At 39.1% G+C, this 27,353-nt stretch overlaps 1 protein-coding gene across 1 annotated transcript; it reads left to right on the forward strand.

The window, feature by feature from the left end:
- The first annotated feature begins 1,662 nt into the window (after positions 1-1,662).
- On the forward strand, positions 1,663-27,353 carry LOC139736177 (ribonuclease Oy-like). Its single transcript, XM_071646912.1, has 8 exons — positions 1,663-2,052; positions 5,634-5,741; positions 6,692-6,763; positions 9,859-9,931; positions 11,566-11,633; positions 17,390-17,503; positions 26,108-26,228; positions 27,138-27,353. The coding sequence occupies exons 1-8, from the start codon at positions 1,691-1,693 to the stop codon at positions 27,294-27,296; spliced, it is 1,077 nt and encodes a 358-aa protein (XP_071503013.1). The 5' UTR covers positions 1,663-1,690; the 3' UTR covers positions 27,297-27,353.

Genomic DNA, 27,353 nt, shown 5'->3' on the forward strand with positions numbered 1-27,353 from the left:
GAAATAAACGTTCACCTGAAATGAAATGACAGGGTGTGACGCTTTGGGCCTGGCAACAGGAGATTGTGTGACCGCTTCGTCTTGTCAAAAGGCCCAGGACCCTCCACCGTCGTGGCTTATCCGCTGAGTAACGATGTGACCTTTCGATGTGTTGTATTTTGTTTTGTTTTGGTTTGGTTTGCCTTTGTTGTTGTTGTTATTGTTGTTGTTGTTGTTTTTTTTTTGCTATATAGGTGAGATTTTCATATTCCATATGGCATGAGTGCTATGTTGCCATGCGGCACACTTCATGGCCGGCGCCACGTTTTCAAAAGTGGGGGCGGGGAGCCACTTCAGACTTCTGGTGCCACTTCCGGGTTTCATCAGCATAACAAGAAAAAAAAAAAAAACAACAACAACGCTCCAGCACAAAAAGCTACAAAAGAAGGCCTTATTTCTTTCTAGTGCCACTTACGCACTTCCGGGGTAAAAAAAAAGTTGGGGGGGGGGGGAGGGGGAGAGGGAGGGGCCAAAGTGTTGACACCTTAGGCCCTATGTATTCCTTTGCATGGTGCAAAAAGAATTGGGGGGGGGGGGGGGCGAGCCCCCCCCCCCCCGTTTCGCCGGCCCTGCACTTGGCCTTCCGAGTATTTATAGGCTATATCATTGACACGACATGGGTCTGATAATAACGTAACGTTTTCAGACAATTTCGATACAGCTCGTGGGCATCGCTGTTAAGCACGATGGAAGTATACTTTCATTATTCATGAAAGCAATTCGTTTACTTCATTGTCGATGATTGATGTATTACTTTTTTGTGGTTAATCATTTGACAGTGATATTTGCGTCCATGCACTTGGCCTTGAATTATTTTCTACATTGATAGAGAGTGATGGATATCCATGGGGATGCCTGTTGATCTGTTGATGATTCGTTGCTTATTTTTGCAGGCGGTGCGTTTATCTTGAGGTTAATTGCTTTTAGTGTCGAAAAATTATCACAAACTAAGTTCATGTGTGGGATGACATGTAAGGATTGCTTAGCTCTGATAGCAGCTCCAAGTTGAAGTAGACCTACGTATTATACGTCTCGCACAAACCAGAATTGATCTCCGTCAACAAATTGTGTTCAACGAGGTTAAATTCATTACATTAAATGAAATGATATATCTCTTTGTTTCAAAGATACAATAATTAATGTCGATGTCTACTACATTCTGATTGAGGGCGCCCTTGTATATCACTTCATCCGACGTACACATGTTCATAATCCATTGATTGCACAATGTGCCAATATGCCATTTATTACATACATTAGTACTTGCGTGCAGTGTTACCGACTTTGGGTTGAGCCGAGGGATTGAGTGACTCAGGAGCACGTTAGAACACTGAAAACTACTCATTTTGGGCTCTTGCACGTAGTATGCACTAGCAGACGACATCGTGGAGTGGAACAGGAAGTGCCACATTTTTGTAAAAAAAAAAAAGGACTAAGGAAGTGGGCAAGGTAATATTCATGCCATGATACTAGTAATGAATAGGGTAGTGGACTTTGTGCGAATTGTGTCCTTCTCAGCACCCACCCAATGAAAACGACGGGGGTCGGGCCAGCGATCAATCGTAAACAACAGACAGTGAACAGTGATCACCTGACACAGTGCGGTGATATAAAATACAGTCGTGCCGGAGCTGGTAATTTCATTGTGTTCATGTGCTCAGAAGTGACGCTCGATTTCTACATCAGCAAGATGGGTATTCGCATACTCGTGGTGGCAATCATTGTCAGGCTCTGTGTTTTGAACTCTCACAAGGTCTATGCATGGCCCATCATCGGTCCCTCGGCGGTAGGGATGTTTTCAAGACAGAGCACCACTGGGTTGAGGTCATTGGAAACACAATTTGACAATATCGTGAGCCATTTGAAACAAGTTACTTCAACGGATGACAGCTACCACCAGTTCTCGAAATCTGTCCCAGCTACAGCAAGCAAAGAACAAGTCGATACACGTACACGTGCTAACGTCACATCAAGTTACAAGCGAGACAGGTTAAATAAGTTGTTTAGAAACAGGTAAATTACACGTATGTTCTTGAAACCGACTACTGTAAAATGTGGAATGTTTGCGTGCATTTAAATTTAACGAATTTCGCGAGCGCCAAGATTCGCGAAATTAAAATGCACAAGAAAGTTCTTGTCTACACTGTATGCATTGAATGCCAGTTGCAGTTCGAGAAAATTTCATGCTGCTAAAAAGGCCGTCGGCTCCAATCCCAAGCCGCGAATAGATCTATATCATGTTTTACAGTACCTAAACTGTGATATAGACCCTATGTGATTTTGAAAATAGCCACTTGCCAGTTCAATTGTGTATTATCTGTCTGCACCTGCACCAGCAAGGTTCGACTGTGCGCAAAAGCATAGTTTTCTACACAGTCAGTAGCAGGCAGTCGAATTTTGGATGGCGAAATGGTCAAATTATGGGCAGCTTGCATTCGTATTATACATGTACATGTACATTTGATATGTTTGTTTTTATTTTATGTTCTAGTGTCTCTTTTACTTTTCTGTGTTAAATATGTGACTTAAAGGACAAAGAATGCGAGATTTATATTAAGAAAATGTATATAAACAGGTGTCAATGCAGAGGTATATGTCTCCTGAAACAGATTTTTAATGTACCGGTATTAAACTTATCAAAAGATATTCATGCCACTGAGAAATCGCGAGTTAAAACTGATCGATTCACTTCACCGATTTTCGCCCCTGAACAGCTGTCTTTTTTGAGCCCTAAAGACGTGAAGTATTTTCACGCAAGGCTCAAAACCCTGTATGAGTGCAGCGGTACATTCAGGCAGTCATTCATAAAAGCTCTTATTCGTGGGCGAGCGAATGTGATATCTGGCCTGTCTTCCTTCTCATCAGCTTTCTTGGCTGGGCCATTGAAACATCAAAGTTTTACATTATATTGTATGATAAGACTTTGACTTTGATATCGAGAGTGAATTGAGTGATGACAGTGACAGTGACACTAATAGTGACAGTGGCAAAGTCGGGGTGGGAGAAGAAGCGAGGGTGAGGCAGTGGAGCCTGCACTGTTTGTCTGTAGTGCGTCCGTGTTGATATGTTTTGCTATGGTGCGCCAAAAGGAACAATGTCTGGTTTTGTTACAATATCACTTCCCTGCTAATAATTCTAAGCAAGATGAATTCAACAAGTAAAAATGTGCTAAAATTATTAGCAACTTGTGCCTGATCCTGTGAAGAAGAGACTTCGGCTTCTGCACAGATCATGTGGAATTCACGCTTTGAACCAAGGGGCTGCGTAGCAAATTAACAGGGCATCAGTGCAGGGCTGATTCATTTCTTGCGCGATGTCATAATTTCAGTCCCCCAAATTTCGCCTTCAGATCGGGTTCTGGTGGGTAGAAAAGGGTCTCAAAACACCATCTATCCGTCGTCCTAGAGACGTTTTCACATTCTGAAACTTAATTACCTGGTATTCGTATTCCTAGAGACTTAAGCTTTCCAGAAATGTTTAATTCACTTTAATTTATAGATATCAAGCTATTTTTTTCGCGTGATGACCACTTTAAGTTTTTAAGTTAGCGAATAAATTGATGCATTTACAAAAAGAAATCAATTGCTAGAATGGCGTAGCTCTACACTGATGCACTTGCCGTGCTTGCACAATGTTAACAGCTAAGCCCCAAGAATTTACTTAGGGGCTCATTCCCATGATATTCCTGTGTCAGACTTCACTTGAGTAACAGGTCTGTAGAATCTACAATAACCCCAAATCCTAACACTACAAGTAGATAGTATCCTGTGAGATTGGACCTTGTGCCAAGTATTAAAGGACAAGTTCACCTTCATAAACATAAGGATTGAGAGAATGTAGCAATATTAATAGAACACATCATTGAAAGATTGAGGGAAATCGGACAATCCGTTCAAAAGTTATGAATTTTTGAAGTTTTTGTGCAGTAACCGCTGGATGAAAAGACTACTGCAGTGTGTGAATAACTTAGATGTCACATGCGTACAACAATATAAGGAAAATATAAAGAGAATTTCACAAAATTTCATTTTTTGAAAAAAGTACGCATTCCCCCGACTCGTTACCGACAAATGTTATGGATAATATTATTCCCCCTGCCTTTAGAAAGAGGCAAGTCAAGTGCTCTTTTATTATGCGAAAAAAGTGAAAATATGTTGAATTTTCTTTACATTTTCTTTATACTGTTGTACGCATATGACTCACAAGCTGTAGTAGTCTCCTCATCCAGCGGTTCCAACACAAAAATTTTAAAAATTCATAACTTTTGCATCGATTGTCCAATTTTCCTCAAACTTTCACTGATGTGTTCTACTAATATTGTTGCATTCTCTCAATCCTTATGTTTATGAAGGTGAACTTGTCCTTTAAATTTATAATCTCCAAATGCAATTAAGTGTTGAGACAGGTTGCAGAGGCATTGCGGAGATGTCTCACCAGTTACAGACAAAAATAAAAATAGTCTCTGCAGCATGACCGCATCTTGTGGACATTCCAAGAACTTAGATGTGCAGAACTGTCGGAAGAAAAACAACAACACTATAACGTGCTCATGGATGCCTGATATATACATACTATGTTTAAACAAAGACAACTTACAGACACCAAAGTTTTTTTATGGAGTCAATCATGTCACCAGTCACCTAATGCTTTGGTTGAATTGTAAACTTAGTCACATGACAAAAATTGTCCATAGGCCATTAGTATACAAATGACAATGTGATGTCAAAGCTGAGTGGTATTGGGATTGTTTTGATTTTGTGCAACTGACTCCTTGGTTAGAAAGCAAAGATATTATTAGGAAGACAATATAGATGTGTATGCTGAGTGTCTGTTTTCAAATGGCTGTGGGCAATTTCCTCTTGCTTTATTTTGTAAGTAAGCATCTAGATACAATTTTACTTTTTATTACGTTATCTCAATTGCAGAATATGTGAAGGGACACAGACTCCTTGTCCATTATTATTCTTTATGTTTGTTTTTTGTTTGTATTGCTCTACTCAAGTGCTTGTACTATCATTACCACAGTACAGGTTAAAGACATGACTGTCTGCTGTATTGAGTTTCAGTTTTGATCTTGCATTGGTGACACCTGTATCTAGAGTTTACTTTTCTCATTACCTTGTTCTATGTGTGTGCTTGTATTTTCCAGAGACTCCAACTCTCCCGTTTTCGACGGGAGATCTCCCGCCGAAAGCCCATTTTTGCAAAATCTCCCGTTCTCCCGTTTGAGATTTGATTTCTCCCGCCCTGGCTCTGTGTCTCCCGGTGGAAAGGATTTCTTACTTATTTCTATTGTATGTTGAAAAAATAAGCCTTAGATAGCACCAGAGAACACCTAGAACCTAAGGAACTTCGCGCCTCGCACACATCAACTTAGAGTCTCCCGTTTGCTAGGGGTTTCGGGCGGGAGAATCTCCAGATCAGAAGGTGCTTGGGGTTGGAGTCTCTGATTTTCATAATCAAGATCTAATGTTAGTAGTCTTATGAAGGATGCTTGAATGTAGAGTGGCTGAACAATAACTTATCTGTACAAAGTAGTGTATGTACATTGTGTATGCTGACCAAACTTTTTGTCGATATGATTATTCCACCAGATCTACAGAATCTGACTGGACTGAACTGGTTCTCACCATACAGTGGCCTCAGACGTTCTGTATGGCTTACAATGTAAGAAAATTCCTCTTGACCCACATTCAATTCCTGTCATTACCACCATGATATTCATCCATTGTGTTCTAACTGTGACTAACGTACATACCAGGTACTTTACCACGTACTTGTAATTTGTCAAGACATGTGCATAGTAGACGTGCATAGCAGACGTAAACAATCCAGTGTTTTGTTCTTTCTATTTTTAGTTCATTGGTTATGTTGTTTCTGTCATTTACAGGATAAGCAATCTCAAGCTCCATTTTAACAGAGCCTTTCAAACTAGAGTTACCACGTCAGTGTCTGGGTAATCTTTTTTCACCCTGCTTGATGAAACAGAACTTTTATTGCCTTGACATTGTCATGGTAACTTCTGCTCTTTGCTTTTGTAATCTCCTGCTGTTTAAGTGTTGGAGGTGAGAAATTTTGTTCTCTGGATGTTGTTGCCGCAGTAAGGTCTGTTAAAACAGGGCTTCAGAAAATACCTAGAATATGAATGATGCATCACTTGCAGTACTTGAAGTACAAGACTTATAATTCCACAGTTTTGGATGCTGTTTTAATTTTTGTTAGCATGACAGAAGAAACAAAAATAGTCTACTTAAAATGCATGCATGTTGAACATATCACATGTTTTGAAAGATTGACAAGGATATCTAGATTTGTCTTCTGTATTTTAACTGTAGATGAGTGAAATTGGAGTAAGCTATAGTGGAGAGACTTCAGCAAAATTTTGGCATGGGAAACTTCACACTCCAGCTAGGGATATTTCCCCCTGTGCCCCCCCCCCCCCCCCCCCCCCCCCCCCCGCCAAACTTCTTCTCAGTCTTTTGCCAGTGGGACCGGACAACAAAAGATCGCGAAGACTTTGAGATCTTAAGCTTCTCGATCTTTTGCCAGTCTGGCCCTGCCCAGTATCTTCAAATTTTCTTCTCTTTGTGTGCAGTTTTTCTAACACCTTTTGTGCCAATTTTTATTTGCATGTGTGCATTGTAACACAGAGCACTGCGACTCGTGAGGACGACAAGTGTGTTGTGCCGGAATCGCAATCCAACTGGACCCTTCATGGCCTGTGGTAAGAGGGAACTTTCTTTTAATGCTTTGCTGATGTTTCTAAAATGTGCATTGAAGAATACAGTGATTGTGGTGTTAATGAGTCTCTTGAGAGCGAAAGTTTGTTTCAGTGGACCTTGCACAATGCACTAAAGATTCTTTGGAGGGTCATTATGTTTTAATGCTTCAACTCGAGGCTCAGAGGCATTTCAAGACTGTCTTGGTGGGTGTACTCGTCAGAGCATGTTGTAGACTACTTTATCACATGTAAACTTTCGTGCATACAGTGCCTTTGAAAAAAAAAAACATACATTACTGTAAAAGTGGATATTTTTGTACGACTAATTTTTTGCGCTCGGCTGGTTGAGAAGAGTTCCGGCATTTGTTTTTAATTCTGCGGAATCAAGACATCAACTACTGGAACATATGGCAAGCAAAGATATTTGCATGCTTTTATTTTTGCGCTAGTTTCTGGTTGCGCGAAATGCGCGAAAATTTCAACTCCGTGAAAATTTCCACTTTTACAGCACACCCTTATTATCTCAGAAGCTTTCAAAGAGAGAGAAGAAGGGGGATGTTTACACTGGTAGCAAGAAATCACATTATTCTGGTAAAAATGACAAATTGCCAGCTTGCCAAAAGCCACACAAAACATCACCAGAGCAAATTGCATGCTGTAGTATGAGTTTTGTGATCAGTATCTTCAGATTTTTGCCAGTGTGGACGTGGAAGTCATACTAAACAGCATGATTGGAATTGGGCTCCAAACTGCAAGAAATTCATTGTACAATTCCTTCAAAGTTATCACAATTTGAAAACTAGTGTGATCATTGCACCACAGCAGATGTCTGAAAGATAGAGCAAATAATCTTGATATTTTTTGTTTTATTCCGTCATTCAAAATGCGCTAGTGAAAACAAGGGCAAGGGCCATTACTGGTACATTTGTATTTCAGCAGACTTGAGGCATGTGCAGTTTTGTCAACGAAGTATCACAATCGGCAGTTAGCGAGATATTTCTGTCCATCTAAATAGGGGCAAAACAAAAGTCTTGGTACATGGATTGCAGTCAAAATCCTGCTATTTGTCTGTGTGCACCCGTCTAGTATTGTGAACCTTAACCACAAACAAAAAACAACAACTTGTGATCTAGATTCCTGTCAAGTGACTTTGTTTTGATCACTCCCTGCAGTCTCATGAGGAAATGTGCCACTAGCTAGCCATGCTCGAGTCCCATCTTTTGAACACAGCATTCTGCAGAGCCAATGATTCAAGTGCATTGCTGTGGCAAAAGAAAGAAAGAAAAAAACACAACAACAACCCAAAGAAAACCAAAATTAAATGGCAATAACAAAATGAAACAATCCTTTTTTACATTGTATATTGCAGCTTGAATTAAGAGAGCGAAGATGAAATCTTTTGGTGCTGCGATATTAGCAAGTGAGATTAGGCTTTTGATTAGTAATTTTCCTCATATCTCATTGTAATCATGACCTCGCTTTTGTGTTGCTTGTGTCTTTGTTTCTGTTTCAGAAGACCTCACAGGCACCTCTTTTGTGCTTGGGGTTGATTAATGATCAATGAAAATTAGCTTGACCTTTTGTGAGCAGATAATGCAGTAACAAAATAAAGGTTAAACTGTACGTGTATTTATGGAGGATAGATCTGACCCATAATGTGGTACTTTTGAACGCATGGCTGTTTTTATGTACATGTACATTGTATGTCCGTGTGACTGCTGCCTGAGTAAAATTGATACCTACAGATTGCTGTTAGGACAGGGGCGGTGCAGCCGTGGGGGCCGTGGGGGCTCGGGCCCCCACACATTTTGTGCACCATACAAAGGAATACATAAGGTGTCATCACTTTGGGCCCCCACACTTTTTTCAACCCGGAAGTACGTAAGAGGCACTACAATGGGAGGGGAGAGAATGAGCTGAGGACCTTTTTTTTTTTTTTTTTTTTTGCTTGTTAGCTGAAGAAACCCGGAAGTGGACGGGGAGAGATGAGGACCTTTTTTTTTTTTTTTTTTTTTGCTTGTTAGCTGAAGAAACCCGGAAGTGGATGGGGACGGGGAGAGATGAGCTGAGGACCTTTTTTTTTTTTTTTTTTTTTTTGCTTGTTAGCTCATGAAACCCGGAAGTGGGCCCCCACACTTTTGAAAACAGTGCGCCGGCCCTGTAGGATGCAGTGGTGGTGCATTTGACACGTAAAGATTTGAGCAGGGAAGAAATGCCCAGCATCCCTAATCGTGGAGAGACTTTGAGCTGCTTTGAGCCCTCTTGACCATCCATTTGCAAGCGCTCAAATCGTGTACTGGTATGCTGACCTCCACTTACAATTAGATTGACACCAGATTTGGGATTTGTTTCATGTACAATTAGAATAGTTTCTTTACCATCCCTCTCCAAACGAGTTCACCAAAGCAGGACAATTATAATACGGTAGACCACTTTCTAGCCCAGTTGTGGAAAAGATCAAATTCAGTAAAAAAAAATAAAAAAAAAAACAAGACATTTTTATTTCTGTAATTCAGAAGGAAAAAAAAAATCTTCTGGAGTGTCAAATCAAAGAAGGTTAACCCGTTGAGGACGAGTCCCGAGTATACTTGGGCAAGCGTGTATGGGAAATGCGTGTTGTAGCAAAATCAAACCGTCCTCAACGGGTTGATTGACTTTATTTTAGTGAAAGTGACTTCAACAAGGTGTCATGTATAATGCTACCATACATTTAGCATTAGTCAAGTAAGTACTGTATATGCCAAATATTTCACATGGTTTTTATTTTCATAATTTTGCGAGTTGGGTGCTCTTTGCAAATTCAAAAACAAGCAAAAATATTACGATGCTGACATGAATCTGACATGCATGCATACATATCTCTGTTCATTACTGTACTCGCAAGTCCTGATTCGCAAAAAGAAAAAAGAAAAAAAAAAGATTAGACTGGCTAGATATAAACAGCATGATGATCGTATAATTCATGTGCCACTTTTTTTCATTTGCATGTGCAGTAGGTCATCATGCAATTCGTACATCAATTCAAAATATTGCCTTGTTGTTACTAAGTTCTTCTTCTCTCTGTTCTTTGCCTTATCATATTTTCCTTGCACCCTCAGGCCATCAAATCCAGGAGAGATTGGACCAGTTTCCTGCAACAACTCCTGGCAGTTTGATGTCAAAAAAGTCTCTGTAAGTGCACTATTGGTATACTATTTATTTCTACCAGCAGCTCTGTGTAATGTCATGGACAAATTATGCAATGTATTCAATGGCACCTGTATCCCTCAGGTTGTGAGGTCACAGCATACAAATATACCAGGCCTGAGAGGCTCTGGTTGAAACTATTTGCATGAGGTGACTTCATTAGCACTCTTTTCTGGGGGGCGCAGCCCCGAAAAAATAGTGCTACTGAAGTCATTCAGTGCTACTAAGGAGGTTTTATACATGGAGTTCCAACTGGCTGTAATTATTCAAACAGTTGTCAGATTTCTATTGATGTACAAAAGAATTCCACAGGTGCACTTGTGCCTTTGATAATTGATGTTTGACGGCGCCGTCTTGCTGAACAATCTGAAGATTCATTTTGAACATTATCATAATGTTGGCCATATTTTGGTTAAATTTATTTATTAAATGAAATGAAATTTCACTTAATGATAAAGCATGTAAAATAAAAGTCAATTCCGTCCAGAAACTTGCGCAAAAGTGTAAATCAGAGCAGTATCATGTGAAAATGTTTAAAACTGTACCATCCTGGAAAACTGGTTTTATCACTTTTCCGCTTGATTTCCACAAATGAAACTAATATGGAATAATCTTCAAGTATAATTCTTAATTGATAGATCACATTAGTGCCCGGGTATGCCCAGTCGAGTAATTTTCATCTTCATTTCAGCAGTTTTTGCTCACTTTCTATTCATGCATCCTCGTGTTTGTACCACCTACCTTTTATAAGAAGGGATAGTGAAAAGTAATTACCATCACAAAGACATATCTTCCTTTGAAAGTGGCTGGTGATTATGCAATGAGACACGAGTCAATTGTCTTCATATCTGCACGGCAGATCCTGTTTGGCACATGCTTCAAATATTTTTGAGCGGCGGCTTCGAACATGGGATCAAAGGGAATAACACTGTTGTTACTCCATCTCTTGAACCTCCTTGGTGCTACTGAATGGGCCCTAGATTGTCTCAGATTACCTTCAATGACAAGGCTAGGGTATAAGAAACACTGATTGGATTAGAGGGATTAAGTTACAGTATTCACAATCTGCTGACATTTAGTTTGAAACGTGCAAGGGTTCTGGATGGTACATGTAGCACCAGTGAATGACAGGGACGCTGTACAAGCCATTGTGAAATACAAGTTCATGACAAGGACTCAGTTTCAAACATATAGATTCTGTGTAACGTTTAATAGTGATGGTAGTACGCATTCAAACTGAATCAGTATATATGCATGTGTCCAGGGTACTACTGTACAGCAAGATATTTTCATGACATGAATCTTTTGTGAACTACCACTGGTACTCAATGCATAATTATAATATAAAAATAGAACTTGGCTATGTGATATGTTTGTTTCCTGGGAGATAAAGCAAACAATTGCTGGTTAATCTGTGGCAATAATGCTTTTATTATTAGTGTTTTAATGCGTTTATTGAAACCTGCTTGTACAGTTGATTACTGAATTACATGTACCTCGTATGTCTTTGAGAGTCCATAACAATGTAAAGATAATGAAGCATTTTCTGTCCTGTTGGTAATATGTTTTATGTTTAAGTTTATGTTATGGATTTTTCCTCTACCTTTACTGGAAACCAGGATCTAGTGCCACAGTTGGAGAAGGACTGGCCAGACTTTTTAATCCTGGATCAGTACTATTCGCTGTGGTATGTACACTGTCCTTTTCTTGAGCAAAACACTGATTATTTTTTTTTTTTTCCTGGGAGCTTCTTTTCTTTTAAATCAGATGTTCATCATGTTTTGGGGTTTTTTTGTGTGTTTGTGATTAGCATGATTGTCTTCAGATTCATTCAGATTCATCTTTATTGATTTGTGATGGGACATAGAAATTTTGTTTCCGTTCACATATGTACAACAATCATGACAATACAAACACATTTTGCATCACAGTTTTTGGTGTGTGTGTGTGTGTGTGTGTGTGTGTCAATGACAGTAACAATGTATAGATGATGACTGGCGGGGGAGGGAACATACCGAATATTCCACCTGAAAGGTTTGAAATGCTATTGAGGGAGGTTATAAGTCCCGAGACGAAGTCGAGGGACTTATAGCCATCATAGTCAACTCTGCTTTTTCACATTGTATGGAATCTACAGGCAAGTTTATCCTATCGATTGCGTGAAAAATATGACCGTTCAATTGTTTGGTATCGTTTGTCATTTGTTACGTGAAAACGTTTTCCCATGGGAGAACATTACAAAAATGTTCTGCCATGGGTGAACATAACCAATGTGCTTCTATCACATGACTGTGTTTAGCCAATCACTAACCAGTATTTGACTAACCCATTTAATATTGGACATTATGAACATCATAAATAGATCAACTGAAAATGTCCTTATGATGAATGTGCCTCTGCTGTTTCATATAGATCTGTAAAGAATTTCACAGTGCATCCTAACACAACAACAGCAACAACAAATATAACAATGACACAATGATATTGGAATGTAAAGAGGAAACTAAAAATTTCAACCATTTTTGCTGGAAATCTTGAATTCTAAGAATACAAGAAAATAAATCAAATGTGTGTATGATAATAATTTTCCTGAACTCTTTATGTGCCATGTTTGCAAGCCCGACTCACTGGTCGTCATGCCAAACTTGCTTTCCCTGCTCAAACGCACAAATCCATCTAAGGTAATCAGTAAATCACCCAAATACCACAGGACAATGAATTAAGGTTCACTTTCAACTGCATTTCTCAAACAGTATGTTGGGTGATGGCTGAAAAGCCCCGTTTCAAAAAAGTTGTGTCGACAAGAACCTTGACACAAATACAGTACCACATTTTGTGGTGAAAAAACAATGGGGACTTTCAGTTACACATCTTACAGGTAGAAATTGATATAATGTGACCATGCATCACAAAACCAATGAAAAGTCATGTGTCGTTAAATGAGGAATCAAATGGTGAAAAAAGGTGACATGGGTTAATCATCCAAGTAGATCTTTAATTTTCTAATTCCTGAAAGAGTAATTCTTCTTCTACATAATTCTGAAATATAGGGTCTTTAAAAAGAATGGGAAATTGTGTGTTTTTGCAGTCTTTCTAGATCACATAAAAAAAAAATTTAGTGGTATCTTAACCCTTTCCTTACGGGAAACTTGTATACCAGGTTCCCGTGGGAGCAACTGATATATGGGAACCTTGTATACCAGGTTCTCAAGATGAAGAAAAGAGTGCCTGCCATTATGGCCTAAATTCATGTTTCTTTGAGTTATAAAGTCCCCAAAATGGGTTTGATAAAAAGATAAGAGTTTATTCTATCAGCATTTGTTCTCTTTTTGTTTGAAAAATGCGTATATTTTATTTTTATATTTTATATTTCATTATTTGCCTTTTTACTGATTTAGTTTTCGCTTGTTCTGCTATAAAACATGTGTGAACATGTACATAGCGATCAAAGCTGAGGTCAGTAGATTCCTGTGTTCGCTGACCCCAGTCATTCCATTCAGGTGCCCTGTTTTGTGTAAAACAAAGAGTCTGTGAGCCCATCAGCGCACGCTTTATTCATACCTTGCACCCGATCGATATTTTCATTGTTCGATGGCACATGTAGTTGACCATGGAAAGGGGATACATGTGCCACTTGACTGCTCTCGCACAGGTGGATTACCAACCTCCTGTCCTCTGTAGACTTGGCAAAAAGAATCTCGTTTGGGGGCATTAAAGGCAGTCTGAGAATTGCGGAAGGAACGAGTTAAAAGCCCCAATTTATTTCTTATGAATTCTTTTCGTATTCTCTTTTCTTTCAGCTGTAATAACTTCTGATAGAATGGTGCTGTTTTGAATGTTGGTTAAAGTTATAAATAAAATGTTTCACAAAGTGTCTAAAATTTCAGCGTAATCTGGAATCCCTTTGTTGCGGTTGCTGTGGAGTTTTACTTCCACGTTTTGTCCCCTTCATTGCACAGAGTACATGTTTGTGAAATTAGGTGCTTGAATAGACCTTTACATTGTGTACCTTCAAAGCCTCTTTTCCAACTGAACACTTTTTCAGTGTGTGTGTGCTTTCTGTCCATTGTTTAGATGAGTTATGCATCTTTTCAAAGCTTAGAGTCTGCTCTTTCAGAATATGGCCTTACGTGTAACTAAAAATCCATGTCTGGCAACTTTTTGGTGGTCTTGTGATGCAGGGTCACATATACAATGAGCTCATTGTATCAGATTTGCTCACTGCCAGGCGAAGTATTAATACCCTCACATATGAAACTCACTTTGATAGTTACTTATCATCCGGGAGAAAAGTTTGGGGTAGCACCATGTGTGCTGCTACCGCAAACCTTTTTTTCCTCACTTACCTCCCCATGCAAACCTTCAAGCAACACATTACTTATCATTACTTTTAAAGGAACTATGCAATGCAAATGCATGTTGACTTATGTTGCGTCATGATACCTTCAACATCACTTATGTGGTGAGATGGGTGTGCCAGTTTGTGGTTGAAATTTATATCCCTCGCAGTTGTCACGAACCTCAAATAATGTCATGCACTGATACTTGTCAACGTAGTTCCCTCTGTGTGCCTAGAAAACCCAGTTATGTAGTGTATGTTCTCACTCGTGTTGAAGGAGAGATTCAAGCAGGTAAACAGCATGCTGAAATGGTCCAAATTTGAGCCATTTTTCATTGGCAGGCTTTGCATGAATAGGTGAACTTTCTTGAGCTGATTCCGTGCTTTGGCTACTGCGACCCTGTAAGCTGTTATCTGGGGTCATCACTAGACACCGCCATACAAACATGTGCATGGTGGATTGCCATTGTATTAACTGCAATTCAGACTATAATAGTTAGACTAATATGGAGCCACCTTGAATTAAAGGTACTGTTTACTCCATGATGTTTTGTGGAGTTAACTTTTCACAAATTTTGTGAGTTGTGTGCTGTTCGCAAATTGAAAATGCGCAATAACATATCAACTCTGATGCCGACATGAATCAATGTACTGTACATTTCTCCATCCATTACTGTACCCCACAATTGCAATTTAACCACTCACAAAAGTGTTGGGAAGTCTGGATTACCGAAATGCAGTCCCGAAATACAGTCGGCTCATCAGAATTGACAAATATCAACTGACAGTAGACATCTAATTTGTACAAAGAAAGTGAGTTACATTCGATTGTGCTGGCAACAGGCACCTTTTTTGTGTAATATACAAATGGATAGTATATCATATCTGGTTAACATGATCATTTTTATCAACTGAGTATGAATTGGTTCAAAGTCAGAAATGAAAGTATGGAACAGGATGTTTGTATGGTAATCCCAACATTTGTGTTTACATCTGTTAAAAATACTGGTCCTTTTTCCCATGCAGATTGATGCAGATAATCTCATGGAGGAATGCCCATAACGGCTCTAATCATAACATTGTTTTGCGCAATAGATGTCTCAGGATTCTCTTGTGTTCGTTGCTTTAGCTTCCATAGTGCTCTTTTAGGAAAACTTTCAGTTTGGAAGAGCAATATTGTGTGATGTCTTGTGCAATATGAAAACATTTTCCATAGTTTTGATATCTCTGTGGACTGGTGTTATTTGTGTTGGCCAGGAATATTGGATCATGCCAGGTGAACGAGGATGTACATCAAGATTCTTTAAGGAATGCCAACTCTTCTCCATTACATAAATTGTGGCATCATGATATATGATAGATTGTAGCAAGGACGTTAGGGACTGTACAGTTCTGGTCGAGGTGAGGATTTAGCTTTTAACGTTTTGCGAGATATTCAGAAACCACTCTATGAGATGTCAAAGAGCATGCAATTCTAAGGGGTATCAAAAGTTTATTTGATGAAAATCGGTTTTGAAATGGCTGAGATATCCAAAAACAAGGTGAAACAAAGAGATCCAAATAAAAGGCGTTGCCTGTCGCCTTTTATTATTATCACTTTTTTGGATATCTCAGCCATTTGAAAACCAAATTTCATCAAACAAACGTTGAATCCTTCTTAAAATTCCATGCTCTTTCATATGTCATAAGAGGTTTCTCATTATCTCACTCAGGAATGTTACAAACCTAAATCCCCACCTCAACCAATACTGTACAGTCCCTTTAAGAGTTGGAGTTCCATCTGGCTATTCAACTGTAATTATTCAAACAGTTGTCAAATTTCTATTGATGTACAGAAGAAGTTTACAGGTGAATTTGTGCCTTTGATGAACGATGTACAAAGCTACCGTCTTGCTGAGCAATCTGAAGATTAATTTTGAACGTTAACATAATATTGGCCATATTTTGCTTATTTATTTATTAAATGAAATGAATTTTGCTTAATGATAAAGTATGTAAAACAATAGTTAATCCCATGCAGAAATTTGTGCAAAAGTGTAAATCATTCCTTGAAAAAATACTCTCATCACTCCCCCCCCCCCCCCAGGAAAAAAAAAAAAGGAAATTATTGTTAGCCCAAAAAGTATAAACCTATTGAGAAACTGCCTGAAGTAACTGTTTGTGAGTTTCGTGATGAAAGACCTCATATCATGCGATAGTATTTCATTTGCAATACACCAGTTGCTCCCAAGAGACACTGAAATCAATGTTTGTGTGTGAGTGTACATATGGTACAGGTAAAAAGATTGTGATATATATATTTTTTTTTCTGTTTGTGACATATACCATGATATAGAGCCTGCATGAGCCCAGATGTGTTCATAAATACGCATAGTGTGGACGTGTGCAAGTGATTATTGGTGTATAGGAATAGGAAGTGGGAGTTTTTGCTTCCTTTCCATATCGGAAGTTGTGATTCGGAATTCGATTTGGATTTAAAATCTTGCAGATTGCCAATGTCTAAAAGAGATCATAAATCTCATCTCTTAGATTACATTTGTAACAGCACAATGACATTGAGAACAATGTTCTTCAAAGAATTAAAAAGCCAGAAGTTCAACATACTAAATTACTTCTACTAAATTTGATAGTGCCACTACTTTTACTTATATCACTACCATGATTACATCTACTAGAACTACCAACATTATTGCTACTTCTTCCATTGCTACTACTTCTACTACTACAACTGTTGTTGCTGCTGCTACTACTACTACTGCTGCTACTACTACTACTACTACTACTACTACTACTACTACTACTACTACTACTACTACTACTACTACTACTACTACTACTACTACTACTACCACCACCAGTATAGTACTACTACTTCTACTATTAAATATGACTTCTGCAACCATACTGCTAAAATTATTTCTATTACAAATGTACTAATTATATCAATGTCAAAGGAGTGACTAATTATAAATTGCTCACTATACGACTGCTCCTATCTTACCTGCAAGTACTGCTACTACTACTACTCATTTGATCAGTGTTTAAAACCCCAAACTGGAATTTTGGTTCACTCATCGCTTTGTGGTGTTGTCTTTCGTGGACAGGGCACATGAGTGGGACAAACATGGCACCTGTGCGTCTGACCTACCAGCCCTGTATGGAGAGCACAAATACTTCGAGGCCACCCTCAAACTGAAACAGCAGTACGACATTCTTTCGTGAGTATTGCTCAAATTAGGTAATCTGAAGTTCGTCTATGTTCATACTTGTTGCCACCACCACCCAACAAAGGCACTAAAGCCTTACTACAACCTCTATCAGGGCAATTATCCCCCCCCCCCCCCCCCCCCCACTAGATGTGATTATGATAAAGTTAGAATAAAAATTAGGTTTACGGTTAGAGTTTGGGTTTGGGTTAGGAGTAGGTTCAGGATTAGGATTAGGGTTAGTGTAAGGGTCTGGGGTAATTGTCCAGGGGTTAATTGCCCTAGACCCCTACAACCACTGCTATCACCACCACTGCCAACAAACAGTGATAACCCCTGGCTACCAACTTAAACAACAGTGAACTCCCTAATTTCCCACAATGAAGAAGCCTGCTCCCAACAATAACAATTAGTACAATAGCCATATGATAATGAATCATCCAACCGCCTGTTTTTGAGTGCAGAGCTGAAACTGCATACCAGCTCTAGTCTTTATGTCTACGTATAGTACGTGTCACCCTGTGTGGGGTTTGTTGCGATGTAGGCAGGATACACACAGCGGGAAGTGTGAAATATGCAAACTGGAAATGATATCATAAAGCTTTCCCAGATCATATTACAACTTGATAGGGTAAACATAAGACTTTCCTTGTTACCTTTTCCTTGATGATCCTGAAGTGGATTTTTTTTCCCCCTTAGATGGAAGAAAGAGAATCGTCCAAATTACATTACCTACAAGCTTGTATCTTATCAATATCTACCTATAACCTTGACAAGAATATTTAATGTACATGGTCATACATTATTTACATCAGTGTCTGTAATTTGTGAATATATTTCCCGCATATTTAGTCATGGGAATTGAATGATTAGCAAGTGTGTGTGTGTGTGTGTGTGTGTTTCATGCCAATGTTAGTGACAATATAGCATGACATACTGATGTACACTATTGTAGGAGAGAAAGCGTATCCACTTCATAGCAAAATCCTCTCTCCCATTTCAGCTCTTATCCCTTGTAGGAGATTACGTGCAGATCATTCCAGCTGTCGCTATTAAAAAAAAAATCAATGTATTATATTCGGGCTGTCACATTCAGGATTACATCCTGTTTAACAGGATGTTCAAACTGTTACTGGGTCATATCAGAATTTGATGATTGCGCACAATATCATGGTCAATCACCCATTGTCAAAATGCATGTAGTCCCTTACTGGTCACAGAACGGATGAGGAGATTTTGACATCCATGTTGATGCCAACAATGCAGAATTGAGATCCTCTTGAGATCCTCTCAAGTCTCTCTACTGTACACAAGTATTTAATCTATTAGATGCAGATGATGTGTCATCAAGGCAGATATTGTAACTGGGTGGCAATGGTCACATTGTCCCCTAGTATCCGACTATGATTTCCTGTTATCCGTCATTTGTCGTAACTCATTTTCATTACAAAATTCTTCTTTGATTGACCTAAAAATGTTGAAGTCAGATGCTGTGGATAATTAGCTATGCAAAGCAACACACAGGGACACCTCTCCAAACTACATTGTACCTTTATTGAATGATGTCACACTTGTTGTAGTTTCCTAGGTTCTTGTAATATAGCATAGATGCCCCTGTCATAACAAAAAAAAAAAAAGCTGTCTTATATCTCCAAGAAACTTGGTAACACTGAATATGCAGCATACAATGTATGAGTAAAATGCCAAATAAGTGTAAACGGTGAAAAACATTGTGTAAAAACCAGGTAAAGATTAGAGATCAGATTTCAGTATTGCACCTTTTGCATTGAAGTTTGGAGAGACCATCACTGAGACTTGATCTTAGAAGATTTTGAAAAAAAATATAGGGCTTACTCCACACTTTTAAATAAATGGTACAATCCTTGGATGGATTTCATTGCATGTGGATAGTAGTTATCAAATTAGACATATCTCTGATGCTTTTACTGCTTTTTTTACATCAGTAGTTCACTATGGCATCCCTCAAGGGTCACGACTGGACCCCCTAACATAGCCTCTGAACATGGGCAATCTTAGACCCCGTTTACAGTGCAAGGCTTGGCCGCAGCTCGGCCCAGCCCCGCTTCAGTGTAAACGCGTAAAAGGCCAAATGCGGGGCCAAAATTGGCCTCGCATTTGACCTTGCCCTGGAGGTGGTCTCGGCCGTGGCCGAGCCCGGCCTTTTCTCAGTGTAAATGCAAACTGGGCCAAATGCGCGGCCAATTTTAGTCTGGCTTTCAAACCCTCTGCCTGTACTATTTTGCTATTCAGGATATTAACCCCCTCAACGTCAAAAGCTTGTATAGTTTAAGGTGGTTTTGTCCTGCAAAGGATTTTTCCTTGGGCAAAGGCCTTTGCCCGAACGGCGACTTCGTCGCCACAGAATTCAGTTGGCAAAGGGTCTGGAAACCAGACAATACCAAATTGCGTTTGTTTACAAGCAGAGCGCCACTACGACGAAATATTGAAAGGTTTGAATCAAAAGCGCGGCCGAGCCCAGAGTGTAAACGGACAAAATTGCGGGGCTCGGCCCCGCAATCGTGGCTGGGCTCGGCCGCGGCTCGGCCACGGCTTGGCCCAGCCCCGCACTGTAAACGGGGTCTTATTGGGATTGGTGGAAAGAAATGTTATAGTCCATCTTGTCACTGATGTATACAGATAACGTACAGCATTGAGATGCAGGGGTACAAGAGCCACTGACATTGTTGCTCTCAAAGCTTTGATTTATTACTCATGATGAGAACCAGGATATAAAGTTCCAGTTGCTGCTCTGGATAAATGACAGTAGAATGACATGATTTATCATTTACGCTCAAAGCAAGCATTAGTGCTCAGTTTCAATGAGCTAGCAATTGGAAATGTATTGTTTAAAGCTTAAAGCATAGCTCCCAGAAGGGCTCAAAATTCATCTTCCACCATTTGGAATTTGCTTGTCATATATTGACAGGCTCTACCAAGAAACTTGTCTGGTTGGCACAATATGCCAGGATAGTGAGTTGTTTTTGGAGTATTTTGAGATGAAAAGTATTGATATAATTTCAATACTTTAGTACTGACACAACCTTTATTCCTGAAGATCCCTTCCAATTCAGTAGTGGGTGGGTAGAATGTTACAAGTATACTGTGCTAATCAAAACGTGCCCTAGCAGTATCATTGAAATGCATGTGGCTAATAAGCTGTGCAGGTGATTCACTCTTGTGCGATGGATAATATTTGCCCCAATGTATTGTTAATCAATTAATGCAATCGACTATGATTAAAATGTCACATACCAACCACAATGAGGATTGCTCTGAGATTGCTATACTTCTTGCACTCCTTTTTTTTATGCCTCCGCCACGAAGTGGTGCCGGAGGCATTATGTTTTCGGGTTGTCTGTCCGTCCGTCTGTCCGTACGTCCGCTTTCGTTTACGCGATAACTTGAGTAATATTTACTGGAATTTTACCAAACTTGGTCCAAGTATGAAGTATGATGGGGCAATTATTTAATTAGATATTGGGTGAAATCGGCTAAAGGTCAAAGGTCAAAGGTCAAGGTCAAATCATGAAATTGTATCCGTTTACGCGATAACTCAAGACTGGGTGGAGCAAATTTTACCAAACTTGGTCCAAGTATGAAGTATGATAGGGCAATTATTTGATTAGATTTTGGGTGAAATCGGCTAAAGGTCAAAGGTCAAAGGTCAAGGTCAAATCATGAAATTGTATCCGTTTACGCGATAACTCAAGACTGGATAGAGCAAATTTCACCAAACTTTGTTGGAGGATGATGTATGATGAGGCAATTACTTGATTAGTTTTTCAGTGAAATCGGACAGAGGTCAAAGGTCAAATATCACGGTCAAATCCTAAAATTTATCTGTTTACGTGATAACTCAAAACTGGGTGAAGCAGCTTTCACCAAACTTGGTCCAAGTATGATGTATGATGGGACAATTAGTTGAGTAGACTTTCGTGACATTGGCAAGAGGTCAAAGGTCAAAAGTTCAAGGTCAAATGCTACAAGTGTTGCAATTTCCCCCATTTCTATGCAATGCCCAAAGATATTTTCTTGAAACTTGATGTGGACATGTACTACTGCGTAAAGATTCTCCAGAGAGAGTTTCATGTCATAAGGTCAAAGGTCAAAAGGTCAAAGGTTAGGTGAAAATGTTGCAATATCACTTTTCTCGCAAATGGTTCAATGTATCTTTGTGGAACTTGGTACATACGCATGTACTGACTGGCAGGGATTATCTAGGGAATTTAGGGGTCATGGGTCAATAGTCAGGGGTCAAAGGTCAAGGTCAACTCCTCAAAATTTTACTATTTCCCTCATATACTAGTATAGGCAATGCTTGCATTATTAGTTTTAAAACTTAATACATGCATTACCTAATGGAGATTCTCTGGGAAATTTCCAGCTAGAAGGTCAAAGGTTAAGGGTCAAAGGCCAGGTTTCAATGCCCCTCCCCCGAAAAAAAAAAAATCTATTTTGTACTGTCATTACACTCTTTCTTCATACCTTGGAAATTACTCAATGCATAAACTTATAAAAAGGTCTGTCAGAATTCAAATAAAAATTCTCAATTCCCCAAATATGTGTACCTGCACTCTTAGAAAATCATACCACACCCAGTTCAAGACATTTCTGACAAACCTGTCATTTCAATATTTTGCCAGTTATGTGAAACTGTCATGGATCACACATTGTGAAGACATTGTACTTTACGCCTATTGGGAGAATCATGCATTATTGCGGAGGCATCAGTCGCCATAGCGACATTTCTAGTTTTTTAATATTTCACATTTTGGTCAATACCCAAGTGTATCTTGATATTGATTGAATATGGATACCAGACTATAAGCTCAAGCTCGGTAAATGACAGTAAAACTAAATGATTATTGATACACCTGAGCAAGTAGCACAGTATCTAAACTCAGTTTTAATGGGATATCAATTGGAAACTACTTTTTAAACCATGAGCTCTTCAAATTCTAGTACTTCAAGTGTGTGTTTTGATATGTATTTCAATATGGAAGCATACATGGGAAATGTACAATAAATCAATAAAATGTATGATTCATATTCTGTGGTAAATCTGGAAATGTCTGGATCAAGACAACATTGATAGAATTGTTTGTGTCTGTTTCTTCAGCAAGCTAGATTAAACTGTAAGTAATGGTGTATCAACTGCACCTTATTTCCTGCTCAAACAGGTCAAAATTCAGGATGCGGGTTTACACTGTTACAGCCAGTATCTACTTCATGTCTGAATATATATTGTAGACATTGTTCAGTAATGTGTACAACCATTCATTCTCAGCTGACCTTTGGATGATTTAATAGGGTAGTTGAATATTCAAATAAAGACACATCAGACACATGTTAATCATTTGAAATTTAATGGCGCATCACAGAATTGACATTAGCAATACTGCTTGGAACATCCATTGTAAGCCATTCTGTCTACATAAAGCTAATGGAAGGAACATTGTGCCAATGGCAGTGATGTTCTTTCTTAGGCCCCCATCTCACTAGGAAGGCAACAATGACGACCATGGCGATCTGTGACGATTACAAAAATCGTGGCGTGATCACCGTCCGTCTACATTTTTGTCCTTCGAGGCGATTACACCACGGTTTCTCTATGCTCAACCTGCGCTGTAGGCGATAGTGGCACGATAATGCTACGACGCTGCCACGTTTGTGCCACTTTTCCAAGCCGACGAGACGCTGCTTCTGCGATCAAAGCAATCATATTGTGATATTTGTACGCTTATCAAAGCGTCGCTACAAATTACAACAGTGATACGATTGGAGCGACAGTGATATGTTTACGCCGGGCTCATGCTTCGATATCAAGCGATTGGGGTATATAATGGGTTTCATGATTGAATTTCTTCAGGCAGATGTTAGTGTCAAACCAACATGGTTATGCAGAATATGGTTTTTCCCTTACATCTTAGCCTTTTAGAACACACCAGTTAGAACCTGATGTGAAGTTGCATTATTAGTTAAGTCATTCATTCAATTAAAAGGGTAAAATGTGTATGTGATATTAAAGAACCGGCTTACGAGCAAACTACAAATCGTATCCTACAATGAGACAATTTTATGAAGATATATTTGAAAAGATGACAACTTAATTTACTTTCATTGACTTGCAATGGTAAATGACAAACAAACAATTTAATGAACAGAATAGATTCGTACTGAGTGTACGTGGAAAAATGAATTTTATACGCTTTCTTCCACATCTACCTTCGTGGTCTATGCATCACTTTCTTTCTTCTTTCGTTCATGGTTGGTAAAAGTTTGTAAAAGTGGTAATTTTCATAGACAATGGGGGCTGCTTTCGATGCGCTTGAGTTATGCCTAACGCGTTGCTACCCCGTCAGAGTTACGAATGTGGTGCTTTTAATGCGCTTGTGAGGCGATTGTGATATGCTCTAAAACCACGGCGACCTCGCTACGGAAGTTGTGGACATGTTCAAAACTTCCGTAGCGAGGTCGCCGACTATGGCGATGGTGGTGACCCTCCGCGCTTCTGAACCGCTCAAGATACGATGGAGAAGATTTAAAGCGATCAAGCAACGATCCGCCGTGCTTTGTCGATTTTTGATGATCGTAGCGGAATCGCCATCTAGTGAGATGGGGGTATTACTCCCTACCCTAACTAGAGCCTTAACCCGTTTAGGACAGACTGATTTTGCTACAAAACGCATTTCCCATAGACACCTGCCCGAGTATACTCGGGACTCGTCCTCAACAGGTTAAAGATAATATCAAGTTTTGGTACCTCAAAAGTTTCCCTGAATTTCCTTGTCTTAGTTTGTGTTTCAGGTTAAAGTACCTTTCGTATAACTAACACTGTGAGACTTACTCGCCCCAAAGTGCTCTCATGTCTTAGTAATCATGCAATAATGGTTTCGTACCAGAGCCGTTAGTTTGACTCGCCCCGTACGGCGAGGTAGTACTGTACACGTATTGTACGAAACCATTATTGCGGTGAGTGAGAAAGTCTCACAGTGTTAGTTATATGAAAGGCACTTTAACCTGAAACACAAACTAAGACAAGGAAATTCATGGAAACTTTTGAGGTACCAAAACTTTATATTATCTTTAATATAATCACATAATATTACATATCGCTTATGCATCACTACCAGGTATTCATCTCTTTGTTAAATAAATGTTAGAATGTTAGGGCCAGGTGGGGGGGGGGGGGGGGGATGAATAGGGAAAAAAATCTTTTGAAGCTAGCTGAAGTCGAGACCACTGGCATGATTTCAAACGTTGTGATTCTATATGTTTCTTTCATCTAAGTGGCCTCAAATAAAAACAATGATAAATTTTATGTGTCTGACATGTTTGTTCAACCTTGCAAAAAGATTGCTTCATCACGTCATAAGGAAAATTGAAACAGATGTGTACAGAGAAAATATGAAGAGGTACACACTTTTGTATGCCAAGGCAAATATCCCCCCCCCCCCCCCACCCCCGCTGAAAAAAAAGGAGAGTGGTTTATATATGGGTACGGTTAATACACCATTATTTACAGTATCGCAATGGGAGGTGTAAATCTACTTCCCTGAAACTCACAGATTATGGCTACAATGTACATTCAGTGGTTAAAAACACTAGTGCATTAAGAATTACATAAGTACAATTGTGTACCTGTGGTTGCTCCAAATCCACAAAGATAAATCTTCTCTTGAGAAATCTTCTTCAGCTGACAGTTACAGGTATTAGACCAGGTTAAAGTCTTGTTAGATCTAAATCTACAAAGCACTTACCTGTAGAGGTCAAGGTCCTAGTTATTCCTGAACTGCCAAAACTTGTATATTATAACCACATCCACAGCTTCTGTAGCTGCATAGGTAGATATGTGTATTGTACATTACTAATGTACATCACTCATAGAATGCAAATCTAATCACAATCAAACCCCCCCCCCCCCCCAAAAAAAAAAAAAGAGAAAAGACTAAAGTAAAGTGAAATAACTCAGATAAAAAAGCACCCAGCGATCGTACATTGGCATGTAGGCCTGCAAAATGCTCAGTCCCCAACATATAGAATGAATTGTTTGTGTGTACACTGTACCCCCACGAACTAGATACTCAGTATCACAACACTTCAGATAACTAGAAGTGCATCTTTTCAATCAAAATCTTTAGCAGAAATTAGAATATCTCTTTATGTAGTTTCTGTACTTTGGACATCTATGTGAATTTTATTACACTGTGAATTTTAAGCTCAGATGAATTAATTTATGATATCATTTCATTGCGTTCATGCAGAAATAATCGCATGGACATTGTAAAGGTTGTCAAACTTGCCATGTGGGCTACAGTGTAATAGGGCGCGATGAGACTTTTGACAATATGTTTGAGTGGCAGGGGTGAGAGGTCATACCATGACTTTATCATGATTGCAGGGACTCTTGCACACATAATCTTACTGCAAGTCCACATACCGAAGAGAGAGAGAGAGAAAAAAATGGCTTTCATGCATTCATGCTCAGTTACAGTAGTGTTCAGTTTCAGTTGTGACTATACAACGGAGTCCCGGGCTGCCAAAATTGCTGCGATAGTAATTAATGTGTTTTTTGTTTCACTGTGCCCCTTACAGAATTCTGAAGAGTCATGAAATCACACCAGACGAGGAAAAGGTCTACAAGTTCCAGGATATATTTGACGCAGTCAGATACACAGTGGGGACAGACCCCATTATCAATTGCCTATATGATCCGGTGAGTGTTGACCAGTGTCGAGAGTATCCATGTCTGAAAGTGAAAACCGACGTTCGTCCGTATTCCCCTTTGCAATTACATGGAAAATCATGTGGCATGTACAAACTTAGGTTTTTATTTCAAAAGATTTAGGTGGTGAGTGTGATGTTTGCATCACCTGGCATATTTAGAGATGGGGGGAAGGAAGGTCTGATCTGTTTAAAGTTTAGTGTATGTATGATATTTGTTTTTAGCATAGTTTATTATTATCATTGTTATTGTAATTATTATTATTATTATTATTTTATTATTGTTAATAATAATAATAATATCAATAATAATAATTTTATTATTATTATTATTATTATTATTATTATTATTATTATCATTATTCTTATTCTTATTCTTATTCTTATCAGTTCTGAAAAGTGAAGGTGTGTGTGTGTGTGTAGGGGGGGGGGGGGGGTTTCGGGAGGGCTGCAGGCCTAGTCCCCACTGGGTCTGCAGCCTCTGCCACATGTCACAAGTTTTTTCAGTGGACTCCCCACATAACGTAGTCCTCAGGACCGACACTGTTCTTTCATTATAGCGAAATTTCATTATATCCGAACAAATAAGCAATGATAAAACATAAAGGCGATAGTGTTGCCACCTGATTTTTATTATAACCGTGTTCGTTTTAATGGGAGTGCACTCTACTACTACTACTACTGCCACAACTGCTACTACTGCTAGTACTTCTGGTATGACAATAAGGATTGTAATGATGATGATGACAAAATTATAGAAAACTATTGATATAGTCAGTGCTTGTATTATTGTATTCATCAGCAGGATCATAATCATCATTATTAAATACTCTGTGTATCGTGTAACAACTTAAAATTGTCACTCTCCTTTCCTGTTCTTTGCTCAATCCCGACCAAACAGGGGACCAAAAAGGTGTATCTGTCCGAAGTTGAGCTCTGCTTGGACAAACAGTTTGGCCTTGTTGACTGTGTGCCTGTCAATGGAGCAGCTAAGGGGACACAGGTTGAGGATGAGAACTGCTCTCGTGACAAAGATATCATGTATCCACCAAGAAAGTAGGAAGGAAAGTGTCTGTGTGTGTGTATGTGGGTGTGGGGGGGGGGGATGACTTGCTGA

The sequence above is a fragment of the Diadema antillarum genome, unplaced genomic scaffold, assembly GCF_040938485.1.
Source record: "Diadema antillarum isolate AM-2024a unplaced genomic scaffold, OU_Dant_1.0 seq00000633_RagTag, whole genome shotgun sequence".
NCBI lineage: Eukaryota > Metazoa > Echinodermata > Echinoidea > Diadematoida > Diadematidae > Diadema > Diadema antillarum.